The sequence below is a fragment of the Vigna umbellata genome, chromosome 8 (assembly GCF_029865625.1).
Source record: "Vigna umbellata cultivar VRB3 chromosome 8, Vumbellata_1.0, whole genome shotgun sequence".
Lineage (NCBI taxonomy): Eukaryota > Viridiplantae > Streptophyta > Magnoliopsida > Fabales > Fabaceae > Vigna > Vigna umbellata.
In genome coordinates, this window is record NC_142172.1 from 46,836,900 (window position 1) to 46,850,680 (window position 13,781).

The 13,781-nt window shown below is 30.9% G+C and overlaps 2 protein-coding genes across 2 annotated transcripts; both read left to right on the top strand.

Annotated features, from left to right (window-relative positions):
- The first annotated feature begins 5,054 nt into the window (after window positions 1-5,054).
- LOC124843190 (protein NUCLEAR FUSION DEFECTIVE 4-like) lies at window positions 5,055-7,267 on the top strand. Its single transcript, XM_047319852.2, has one exon. The coding sequence runs from the start codon at window positions 5,274-5,276 to the stop codon at window positions 7,083-7,085; it is 1,812 nt and encodes a 603-aa protein (XP_047175808.1). The 5' UTR covers window positions 5,055-5,273; the 3' UTR covers window positions 7,086-7,267.
- Window positions 7,268-10,756: 3,489 nt separating this feature from the next.
- On the top strand, window positions 10,757-12,891 carry LOC124843188 (protein NUCLEAR FUSION DEFECTIVE 4-like). The gene has a single exon (XM_047319851.2). The coding sequence runs from the start codon at window positions 10,814-10,816 to the stop codon at window positions 12,593-12,595; it is 1,782 nt and encodes a 593-aa protein (XP_047175807.1). The 5' UTR covers window positions 10,757-10,813; the 3' UTR covers window positions 12,596-12,891.
- Window positions 12,892-13,781: the final 890 nt, after the last annotated feature.

The following is a 13,781-nucleotide window of genomic DNA, read 5'->3' on the forward strand; positions in this document are numbered from 1 at the left end:
CTCTTCCTATCTACCAACTCAACTTAAAAATAGTCGTAATGACGAAAAGAATATAATGAAGAAATGTGTAAAATGTATTTTCATATGATATTATGAAAAGAAGTGAGTTTTAAACCTAATTCAAAATTATAAAATATGCTTGTAAAAAAAAAAAAGAACCAACATAACATTTTTCACAAACAGAAGATAATAACAAAATGCGTGAAATGTGTTATTCGTATTACAATAAACTCTAATAATCACTCTAATTTCATACGAGTATTTAATAAAAGACAGGTGAGAAAAATTTTAAAAAATATTTTATTGAAAGTACAAAAACAATATTTACTTAGGTGAAATATACTTGAATATAAAAAAACTTACATGTAACAAAAAATCTAATAAAAATCATAATAATAATAATAATTATTGAAAACTGAAAAAAGACATAAAAAAATATCTCTAAATAAACGTAATAATTTAAGAGAAATTAAAATTCACTATATACCTGAAAATCTTTTATAATAATGACATTTGCACTAATCTTTTAACATGTATTTAACTTGACTTGCACCTAATCTAAGTACATAACTTATAATCAACTGTGTTAGCTGACAGAGGAAGGAAACAAGGGAATCAACTGTCACCCACATGCATGATCTCCAATTCTAGTCAAGCCATTAAACTATAACTAATACACGCATCATTATCGTAATTAATATTATATCAATAACATGTGCACAATAAAATATAATTTGATTAACGATAATACATAATAAGTAAATTTACCTAAACAAAAGTTGATGATCGGTGGTCGGAGATTTCTTCTCCACCTGCTGGAGGTGTCTGGCAGTGGTTTGTGTACGTGGGCTGACGAAGAAACTGATAGAAAGAGAGAGAGAGGAAAGATAATTGAGAAAACCAGTGGGAGGACACGTTTCAGGATTTAAGACTATGTGTATTATTATTTTTTTAATTTATTGTTTTCAGGATTTGAGAGTATGTGTATTATTTTTTTTAAAATTTATTGTTTGTTATATAGGGTGAGTGCCAACAAGATAATATCACTAAAGTTGTTAATCATATATGTGAAAATGTCTAAAAAAGTATTAAGGTTAATAAAGAAAACTGAATTTAACATATGAAAAATCATAATTATACACTTTTCAATTTTTCTATACCACTTTAACACCTGACAAAATATTAATACTTTAATTCATCTAAATTTATTTTACATTTTAATATAAATTGTTTTTAGTTGAATAGAAAATATGGCGTTTCTTGAATTATATTTGTCTCAATTTTTATGAGTTGATAAAATAAATATATTTAAATTATTTTATTTTACATACCTAAAATATGTAAGACTATATTATGACCGAAAAAAATAAAAAAAATATCAAATTACAAAAGGTATTGTTGGAATTTATATTCATAGATAGTTCCAATTTTAACGGCAAATACTTACATTTACCGTAAATTAAAATATATTTTCCCAACTCGTGTTTATGGGTATTATTCTAATTCATTTCAATTTTGATAGGAAATATTCACACCTGTGTATAAATATAAATAATATTTAATTTTTTAAAATCGAATAAGAAAACGAATATAAAATGTATAAATATTCGTCTTGTGTGTTATTGTCTTTATGTTTGTCTCCGTTTCCTAAAATGATATTATTTTATTAGATAATTTAAAATATTTATTAACTTTTATTTGTTTAGTAGTTTTATCAATTATTTTTAAGACATATTTAATTATGTTTATTTTTTTTATATTTATTTGATATTTATAAAATTCTTATATTTTTTTTTATAGATATGTGCTCCTCAATATAATTAAGATTAAACAAAAATTTTGTATTTTATAAATATAAATATAGATGGTCAAACCCATATCTACTCACGTCCACTTAAAGTATCAAGTACAATAATAATAATATATTATTTATTATTATTTATTGATCTGAAAAATGAAATTGTGATTGCAATTAATTTAAGACTTTAGTGAATATGCATATTCTTCGTGGTTGCCATACTTTTAAATAGTTAGTTTTGTAATAAACTCTTATTATTGCACTCTATCTTTTAAAGCGAGGTAGCCAATAGGTGCTTAAAAAGGTTTATTATTATGAAATATGAATCGTAAATTAACATAAACTAAATTTGAAATATATAATACACAATTTCTTTAAAAGAACAAAGGACTGCTAATTTTATTTACTCCCTATTATAATATGAAATTAATTTATAATACAAATTTTCAATCATAAGCATGCGTACATATTTGTGAAACAATCAAAAATACTTTTTATTGAGATTAAAGAAATCTTTCCATGTATATCTAAATAAGAGAAGATTATAAGAAGCCATGAATTATTTGTTTTGAAAATTTTGGTATATCTAAATATATATCTGGAGACAGATATATTATTGATTTTCTTATAGAATATATGTTATAGATTGTTGAAAATCACTCATATTTTTAGCCGTTAATTATTTCTTAGTGAGTTTTCTACGTTTCTTATCATTTCACCAGATCCAGATTCCACACTAAGAAGAACCCAATATTCCAGGGTCAACCACTTTCCAGTTCTAGCCGCCCTGTTGCTTATGAGCTGGTTTGATTTACGCAATAATATGCTTCTAGACACAAACTTTATAATTAATATTAAATTAAACACATGCCTTTATTACATGATAAAAATATAAATGTATTATATGATCAGTGTTATATATATATATATATATATATATATATATATATATATGATAATGACTAACTGAATTATTAAGTTATTATGAATTTAATATTATTTTAACTTAAAGTTTATTCTTAAATTATAAATACAAAAATTTGAAATAAAGAAGTATGTAATTATATTTATTATACATGAATTATTATAATTGTTTCATAAATTACTAGTAAAAGAATATCGTATAACGTTCGTGCTTTTCGGTCTTTTACGTCGAATTTGAGTTAATTTGACGTCAAACATAGAACAAATAGATGTTCATAGTAAAGCAAATTAACGTCAAATTTTGTCAATATTCAACGTAAATCAATTTTGTTTTATTTTTTTAATTAATTGTGATATTTTTCTAGAACTCTACGAGACCTATTTTATAAAAAATTTGGTATTTTAGTTTTTGATATTTTATAAAGCATGAACTATTAGTGTGTAGTCTTGTATCAACAACAAACAACAATAACAAATAACAAACAACAAACAAGTTCAATAAAAAACAATAACAAACAGTTTCAACCAGATAACAACAACAAACAAGTTCAACAAATAAGTTCTTCAAAACTAAAACGAAAACTAACCTTCAAAAGGTGGGTTCGGTGGATTCGTCAAAATAAAGTGTCACCACCAGTGAGAGAGAAAGCATGAGGGAGAAAAACACGAAAATAATTTGTCAAAACAAATGAAAATCATACCTAAAGTAATTAATTAACATGCATTTGTAACAAATGAAAAAAAAATTACATATGTGATGGTCGTTAAACTTCGTTCCAAAAAAGTTTGAGTAAAAAAGAGGGTATCGCGCGCTAAGATAAAATGAATGAATTTTCAATCTCGTGCTCAAGTTTTTATTGAATTTACTAACATTAAGGAATTTGACTGTCATACATAAATACATTTTCACTTTCGCCCCAAACATTTTTGGCAAAATTTATCAAATATAACAAATTGACGTTGAATTACAATTATAATCAACGTCTAATAATTGTATTTATTTACAAAAATGTCATCGGTCATTTTTAAAGTTGGTTATTGAGTGGTTGGACGTTAAACGTGTGACATTATATGCTGTTTTTGCATAATGAATACTAATTTTGACGATAAAATATCTTACGTAGATGACTTTCAATTTAACTGAATGGAAATAAAAAAAACAAACTATAATAAAAATCATAACCTAAACACAAAAACACACATAATAATAAAAACATATAATTTCAACCATAACCAAAATAATAAACAAATACATATAGTATGTTTTCTAGTGGTTTACGTAATATTTAGATATTAGCATTTTAAACTTTCTTTTGGACAGTGGATGGTTTATTTTACAAAATGCATTTGAAGTTATTTAAAAAGATTTCACACCGCAAAACTATGTTTTATTTCTATTATTATTATTATTATTATTATTATTATTATTATTATTATTATTATTATTATTATTAATTGAATTTATGTTTTGTTTAAAGGTTATTAAAAATAAAATTATGAAAAGTTATCATAAAGGTTATTTAGGCATTAAAAATATACTATGTCATATAATCAAGTTAGACTCGTTTGTATTGAAAACTTAGTTATCCAATTTCTATCCTTGCCCTCGTAGTCTTGTAATAGCAAAATTTTCAATCTATACACTTGATTTCCAAATATGACTAGAGTTTACATTATAATGGATTACAATTAGTTTAATGTTTGAATTCTATTAAAATGTTTTAATTTTAAATTCACTAAATAAACTATGTATTACGGCAAATGATAAATAGTTTATGTAAGTAAATAAAAATCCCTGATCGAATTTCTACATCTAAAAATTAAAAGTTATGGTATTTTATTTTCATTTTAAAATGCAATTATTTCTTCTTTTTTGAAATTCAAATCAAAAAAATGATTTTTTTTTTAAAATATACTCAAATAAATATAGTAAAATATTCGTTTTCGCTATCAATCATTTTCCTTTTAAATATTATACCACAATTTCAATTTTCAGTGACGAATATAAAGCGACAGTATTACGACTTGAAATTTTAACCACGAAAATGTCAAATGTTTTTTTATTGTTAAATACAGTGAAGAATGGAAGAGGAAGAAAGAAAGATAAAAACATAATTAAGAGACCAAGAAGTGTACAGATTATAGAAAAAAGTGGGAAATGGTGGAAATTTGGTGACAATGGTATCATATCTATGATATCAAATGATTGATAAGATCCCCATGACTGTGGCTACAAATCAGAATGACAGCTTACAAAATCACAAACAGATTATACATTTAAAGCCAACTGTAGCCATATTGATTTGACATATGTTACAGAAATAAAAGAATTATAAAAAAATAATTTTATATATTTATAAAATAAAATAATTATATCTCATTTCCTCTTTTTTTTTTTTTTTTCATTTTTCCATTTATGTTATCCATCTATTGTATATACAGATTTTGGTGCTATTCATAAAACATTTTCTATAAGAGGTGGACAAATTAAAAACAAAAATGAAAGAGTAATAGATTCTAAGCAGGAAGTGCTTGCTTGGTATCTAACAACATGGCGATAGGTGCAGCTTCCATGGGTGTGAATGGATGGGGAGACATGAAGAGTCTCACCGTCCAGGTCATCACCGGTCGATGGTTCGTCGTCTTTGCCTCCTTTCTAATCATGGCTGCTGCCGGAGCCACCTACATGTTCGGTCTCTACTCCGGAGACATCAAAACCACCCTTGGCTACGACCAAACCACTCTCAATCTCCTAAGTTTCTTCAAGGACATGGGCACTAACGTTGGAGTCCTCTCTGGTCTTATCAACGAGCTCACTCCACCTTGGGTGGTGCTAGCCATCGGTGCTCTGCTAAACTTTTTCGGTTACTTCATGATTTGGCTCTCAGTCACCCAGAAAATAGCCAGACCCCAAGTGTGGCAGATGTGTCTCTACATCTGCATAGGTGCTAACTCTCAGTCCTTCGCCAACACCGGTTCCCTCGTCACCTGTGTCAAGAACTTCCCTGAAAGTCGTGGTGTTGTGTTAGGCATTCTCAAAGGCTATGTGGGTCTCAGTGGAGCAATCATCACACAATTGTACTCTGCTATTTACTATGACGACACAAGGGCTTTGATTTTGCTCATAGGTTGGCTTCCAGCTGCTATTTCCTTTGCTTCCCTTCGAACCATTCGCTACATGAAGCCAGTTAGGCAGCCCAATGAGCTCAAGGTTTTCTACAACTTTCTGTATATCTCTCTTGGCCTTGCCGGGTTTCTTTTGGTCATGATTATTATACAGAAAAGGGTTGACTTTACTCAGAGTGAGTATGGTGTGAGCGCCGCTATTGTGATCTTCTTGCTCTTTCTCCCGCTTGCTGTTGTTTCCATGGAAGAATATAAGATCTGGCAGGGTAAAAGGCTTGCTTTGGTTGATCCTTCCCCGGTGAAAGTAGTAACCGAGAGTGAAAGGATTAAACCGAATGAGGCTACTGACGGTAGTAATTCAGTGTCAGCAGTTTCCAACGACACCAAGTGGTGGGAAAATGTGTTTAGTCCACCACCAAGAGGTGAGGACTATACGATACTTCAAGCACTATTCAGCATCGACATGTTCCTCCTGTTCATATGTAGCATCTGTGGTATTGGGGGCACGTTGACTGCAATAGATAATCTGGGTCAGATAGGAAAATCGCTTCGATACCCGAAGAAAAGCATAAGCACTTTCGTGTCCCTGGTAAGCATTTGGAATTACCTAGGACGTGTTTTCTCAGGATTTGTTTCTGAACATTTTCTACACAAGTACAAGTTCCCTCGTCCTCTCATGCTTACTTTAACTATGCTGCTGTCATGTGTTGGCCACCTTCTGATAGCATTTGATGTGCCAAATGGCCTTTATGCGGCTTCGGTAATCATAGGGTTTTGTTTTGGAGCTCAGTGGCCGTTACTTTTTGCCATTATATCAGAGCTTTTTGGACTAAAATATTATGCAACTTTGTACAATTTTGGAAGTGCAGCGAGTCCACTGGGTCTATATGTTCTTAATGTGGTGATGACTGGGCATTTGTACGACAAAGAAGCAAAGAAGCAACTGGCAGCGTTGGGGCTTGAAAGAAAGAAAGGGCAAGAATTGAATTGTATAGGGCTTCATTGCTTCAAGTTATCCTTCATCATTATCACAGCTGCAACTTTCTTCGGTGCCATTGTTTCACTGATTTTGGTGGCTAGGACAAGAAAGTTTTACAAAGGTGACATATACAAGAGATTCAGGGATGCAGCCACGGTGTCAGAAACTGAAATGGCGAGCGTGAAGAACGCAAACGGTGCAGAGAAAGATGAGAAACATGTGGTGCCAAATCATCGTCTTGATCAGAACAGCGACTAATGATAAAGGCTGATGGTGTTGACGATGAAAACTAAATAACAAATACTTTGGTCATGCTAGAAAAATGTGTAATATGTTACATTTTCTTTGTCACACAAAAGACGTGTCCCCTTTTTTTTGCATGTATTCATGAACCAGACAAATAGAATAAAACAAACATGGTTGCCGTGTTATTGAGTTAATTGCTAGTTTACTGATTTAATTATGATCACATGTAATGCAAGTACCCTGTTCCAAGCTCCTTAATCATATCACAGATTGGGTCAGTCAATTAATAGCATAATTGTAAGCCGAACTTGACCAGAGTTACCAACCTACAATCAATAACCTGGTTTAAACATTTTCTTTCACATCCAATAATCTTTTAGGAGTTTTAAGACAATTAATTAAACACTTTTTTTTCTTCTTATACTTTTTTTAAAGACAAAATCTGTTTGAGTTTTATGTTTCAAAACAAACAATATTCATATACACGATGATTGATCAATATAATACTTGAATGCATAAATGCCAAAGGAAAGATTTTTTTTCTTTTATTTTGAACTTAGAAAAATGTTAAAATTTTGCAAAATCATAACTATATTTCTGTGAAAAACGCTAATCCGTTATTTTAATTCACAATTAGTCTAAGATGTGAAATCAGCAAGTTGTGAGCATTTCAGATTGGTGTCCACACCAAACAAAACAAAAACTGAGAAATGATCTGCATTTTTGGATATCTGCCAAATTGTCAAAGCCATGTTGGAGACAGAAATAGATGTTCACGGCCGGATAAAACAGACAAATTATCTAGAAACAAATTAGCAAAAGATCAATTTAATGATTTGTTGTATTTCGTAATCATGATAATTTAAGCTTTTGAAAATTATTTGTTTACTTTGACGTATATGATTGTTAGCTAAGCTCTCAAACTAGAGATCATCAATATGAAATATTAATGGTTTAAATTTTTAAATAAACTCTAAAATTTCGATAAAGCTTTTAAGTTAAATAATCAATATAATAATGAGCCAAAATTTAAGTATGAAACCATGTAAACTGGTGGTATGAAACCTCTTAATGGTTTATTAGATGACATAAAGGGCCCATTTGACCCATTTTTGGTTGTATGTTACGGCCTATAAGTGAACTGATCAACTTGATATGTGAGTTCAAAATAGTCTTTTTCTTTTATATTTTTGTAGTGAACTTTTTAGTTTTAAGTAATAAATTAATAAAATATAACAGAATAATTAGACTTCTTTATTTTATATTAAACGTTAGCAAAAATATTAATTTAATTTATATTTTATATTTTTTTTGTAATTTTATTATTATTTTTAAATAACTTATAAAATACATTTTTTTAAAAATATTTATAAGTTTTAAAATACCGTAAATATTTTTTAAATAAATATCTAATAAATAATAAATAATTTTTTTATGAGAGTCGAGTAACAATAAACATTATTTATATCAAGCCGAACCGTTATCATTTCTTATCTTCTCTCGTATCTTTTTTTTACACACTTTATTGTTTTTTAAACATTTCCAATCTACTAATACCACATTTTAAATTAAGTTTAATATACCTTTTTAAAAATTAAATAGCTAAAAATATGGTCTTATATCATAAAATAAATAACCTATTATAAATTCAAAACATAATTTATATATTTAAAATATTTTCATTACAATGTTTAATTATAATCCCTGTGTATATATATGTAAATTATAGCAGTTATGTTAAATATAAACATTTTAGCTGTCATTTTCTTAAAAAAGTATCTGTAATTGGCAACAGAAGTGTTTTCAGAATCTTTTAACATCTCATAATTTTTAATATATATAGTTACTTCTGAGTTTAATTTTTTTTATCATTAAGAGTAATTATAAATAATGTATTTAAAACTAAACGTACATCTACAAAAGCAGTCATCGTAGGCAAATTTCAACCGTAAATTTTATATGCTTAAAATTATTTATTCATTATAAAATTTATAAAGAAAAAAAAAACTTAGACCTGCGTGGCACTCAAAATTATGCTGTGTTTTAAAGAAAGTGAAAACAGAAGAAGATTAAAACATCCAAACATAATTTCAATCTTAAATATCATTGACTAATTTAGGTGTCGTTTTTATCATTAATATGTTATAAAAAAAATGTGAATTCGTCTTTTTCACAAGTATAGCTCTACAAAGTATACTCGTAATAAAGTGTTTGTACATGTTCGTGGTAGGTTTTGAAGGTCGTTTTGTTTAGTTCTTAATAACAATTAGTGTGGATTTGATTATGTGTTTCACTAATTAGGCATTGCGTTAGATACATAGTTGCTGGTATTTCTTAGTTTCAGTATGGTCACTTACGTATGTAATATTTAAGCGGAGTGATACCACAAATTTAGTAAATCATGGTAGCAAAGAGAAATTTCAGAAAATTTGAAAAATTTAGTATGTTTATTAGTTTTCAATTTCTGGATTCTAACATATATTTAATGTCTGGATTCAAATTAAATAATTTATTAGCAGCAGTGTTGGCTTTGATAAGTTTGGAATTAATTTAATTGAGTTAAGTTTGTTTTTGTCGTTCAAAGTTAAAATTGTTTTTTTCTAATCCTATTTTGAAGAAAGTTTCAATTGGTTGGTTTCTCACTTCAAATATCTTTTAAACACTTCAATGTAAGGACAAATACGTAGAAAAGTAAAAGTTCGAAGAAAAAGCTAAAAATTGAAATTAGTAAAATTGAAGAAATAAAGGACCAAAATAGAATTATTTTAAAAATTTAGAAACCGTGTGAGAGTGACCCCACCATTCCCATACACTTGCAGGAGTCCAAATTCAAAGGGTCATTAGGTAGCCCTACAAATTTGGTCGTCCGTTGACTTACATGTGTTTCAGGGAGTACCTATTAAGACCGCTGTTCTGCACATGTTTTGCTGTAACGAGAAAAAATTAAAAAAGAAATTATAAAAAATATATTGAAAGAGAGAAAGCTTATTAATAATAAATAAAATAAAATAAAATAATTTTTAATTCATACTATTTTGCTAATAGTTATCTTAGGACAACGATATGCGTTATCTTATAAAAGTATACCTTTTTCTGTTTCAGATTTTATTATTTTCAAAAATACGTTAATTAAATTTCACAAAATCTGTATATACATTGATACTAGCTAGCAGCACGTGTCCATGAGCTGTTTCTGTGAAGAAGATCTTTGGAAGTCATTTGCGTTCTCTTGGATATTATTTAAATAATAAGTTTAAAAAAAAATAAAACTAGGTAAATTGTGTTTTATGACTTTTAAATAAATAAATAGTGTTTCCCAATAAGTTAAAACTTAAACCAATACAACCTGGGAGAGTGAACATTTCTCCAATTACATGTGCCATTCTTGGATGTGACAGGTCTTGTCATGTATCCTCTCCCTTCTATATATCTTCTCTTTCTCATTAACACAGCCTTGTGGAAACCCTCACTCTAAGGTCAAAGGCTATTATTTTGATAATCTTATTTCTTATATATTATATTTGATAATTTTACCATAATAGTAAAATAATATAATATCTAGGAATTATCTTGTTAATTTAAATATTTATGTATATATATATATATATATATATATATATATATATATATATATATATATATATATATATATATATATATATATATATGTATGCAGTGCCTCACAGATCTTCAAAGTTAAATAAAACCCTGCAACATCGCAAACTCAGTGACTGACAAACATGGCAGTTGCAGTGGGAGATATGGTTAACACCAATGGCCTCCTCGTCCAAGTCATCACCGGACGGTGGTTCGTGGTCTTCGCCTCCTTCCTTATCATGGCCGCCGCCGGCGCCACCTACATGTTCAGTCTATACTCCGGCGACATCAAATCCGCCCTGGCCTACGACCAAACGACCCTCAACCTCCTCAGTTTCTTCAAAGACCTGGGGGGCAATGTCGGCGTGCTCTCCGGCCTCATAAACGAGATTACTCCCCCGTGGGTGGTCCTGGCCATGGGTTCCATACTCAACTTCTTCGGCTACTTCATGATATGGCTGGCGGTCACAAAAAGAATACCCAGACCGCAAGTGTGGCAGATGTGCCTCTACATCTGCATCGGTGCCAACTCTCAGTCCTTTGCCAACACCGGTTCACTCGTGACCTGCGTCAAGAACTTCCCCGAGAGCCGTGGTGTTGTGTTGGGCATCCTCAAAGGCTACGTGGGTCTGAGTGGAGCCATAATCACGCAGCTCTACTACGCCTTCTACTTCGACGACTCCAGGTCCTTGATTTTGCTCATAGCCTGGCTCCCAGCTGCTATCTCCTTCGCTTTCCTTCGTACCATTCGCTACATGAAACCCGTTCGACAACCCAACGAGCTCAGTGTCTTCTACAAGTTCTTGTACATCTCGCTGGCTCTCGCTGGCTTCCTCTTGCTCATGATCATAGTGCAGAAAAAATTCCCCTTCTCGCAAGGTGAGTATGGCGCAAGTGCCGGGGTTGTGCTTCTCCTGCTCTTCCTCCCACTTGCTGTTGTTTTTGTTGAACAACGTAAAATCAGGGAGACTCGGAAGCTAGCATTCATTGACCCATCCCCGGTGAAGATATCAGCTGAAAGAGAGCTACCGAAGTCGGCAAACGGTGACTCTAACCCGGTTTTGGGTCCGATTTCAAAGGCCGAAGAGACCAGATGGTGGCAAAAAGTCTTTAGTCCACCGGCTAGAGGTGAGGACTATACTATACTTCAAGCACTATTCAGCCTGGACATGATACTTCTATTCGTATCCGGCACGTGCGGTGTTGGGGGAACTTTGACCGCAATTGATAATCTTGGTCAGATTGGGAGCTCGCTAGGGTACTCCAAGGCTAGCATAAGCACGTTTGTGTCATTGGTTAGCATTTGGAATTATATGGGTCGGGTTTTTTCTGGGTTTGTCTCGGAACATTTTCTGCAACAGTACAAGTTCCCTCGACCACTGATGCTCACGCTGACCCTGCTCTTATCCTGCGTGGGTCACCTTCTGATAGCCTTCGACGTGCCGAACGGACTCTACATTTCATCAGTGATCATCGGGTTCTGCTTTGGCGCGCAATGGCCTCTGCTGTTCGCCATAATTTCCGAGCTCTTCGGGCTCAAGTACTATTCAACGTTGTACAACTTTGGCGGTGCAGCGAGCCCAATTGGGCTCTACATTCTGAACGTGAGGGTGACCGGGCACCTGTATGACAAGGAGGGTCTGAGGCAACTTGCAGCGGCGGGGAAACCAAGAATTAGTGGCCAGGAATTGACTTGTACAGGGGGCAGTTGTTTCAAGTTGTCTTTCATCATTATCACTGCAGCCACCGTTTTCGGTGCCATAATTTCACTCATCTTGGTTGCTAGGACTATTCCATTCTACAAAGGTGATATATACAAGAGGTACCGTGACCAAGCTGAGGAAAACACAACAACCGCCACGACCACCGAGATGAAGGTGGTCGAAAGCGGCGGTGAGAAAAGACAAGAAGCCGTGGTGGAGTAATGAAGGAGATTGGAGAACGTACTACTGACACGTCAGCGCGTAAGTTAGATAGTGATGAATTCCCAGCCCCACGACATGGATGGCAAACCAAATAAAAGTCTATACAGTGATTGGAAATACAAGTAGTAACAGATAGACTGACTCGAAGTAGAGTTGGGACCACTTTCTTTTCTCTTTCTTAGAGTACTTCAAAATTCCAGGGACTGAAAATTAAAATATAATTATTCTAGGCTGTGTATAAATACATACAGCTGCCACTTTATTCAATGAAATACGTATTCTTCTTGTGGCTACAAGCAGTGGATACTCTTCACCCACGTATACATTAGGAATGGTAGAAAACTCATCTCAACTCGTTTTGGTTCGCCTCGGTGGCGTAATCAAAGCTGGAAATATTGCCTCTTCTTCTCAATGGTTGGACTCAGTTGACGGGTCAGTCAGTTACATTTTTTTTTGTTTATATATATTATACATTTCAAAAATACGGAGAGTTAAATGAATACATTTTAAATTTTTAATAGATTATTTAATATTTTGTAATTACATAAATTTAAATGATAATATTTTTATATATTAAATTGCTATATCATAAGTAATACTATGAATATATCATATTAATTTTAATTTCTAAATTAGAGTTAAATATGTTTTAATAATTTTAAGTAAAAATTAAAATTAGTTTTATTTTAAAAAATTTAATTAATTTATATTTTTTAAAATATGTGAATTTAATTATTTCAATTAAATTTTATTACGTATTAAATGTGATTTTTAGTTAATATTAAAATAAAAGTATGACAAATAATTCAAACAATTTAAACAATATCATAAATACATAAAATAAATTTAATAAAATTTTGTTAAAAAAAAAATTTAAATACATGCTTATTTTAAATTTGAAAATTGAAGACTAAATTAAATTAAAATTATAAAGAAAATTTAATTCTAATTTTCTCTTGAACTTACTAAGTCAATTAAGTATTTAATCCTTTAAATTATATTTTATTTTTCTTAGAAGAAAAACATACTGAGAGATATGTGAAGTTTATCTCTTACCCGTCAATTTGATAAGTCGTGTATCTTTTCCCGCTAATTCATCTCTTCCCACCAATGTGATAAGTCAATGAGAATGGATGAAAGTGATTTCACATTTGAAAATAGCAAACAAGTTTAGAAATCAGTTTAA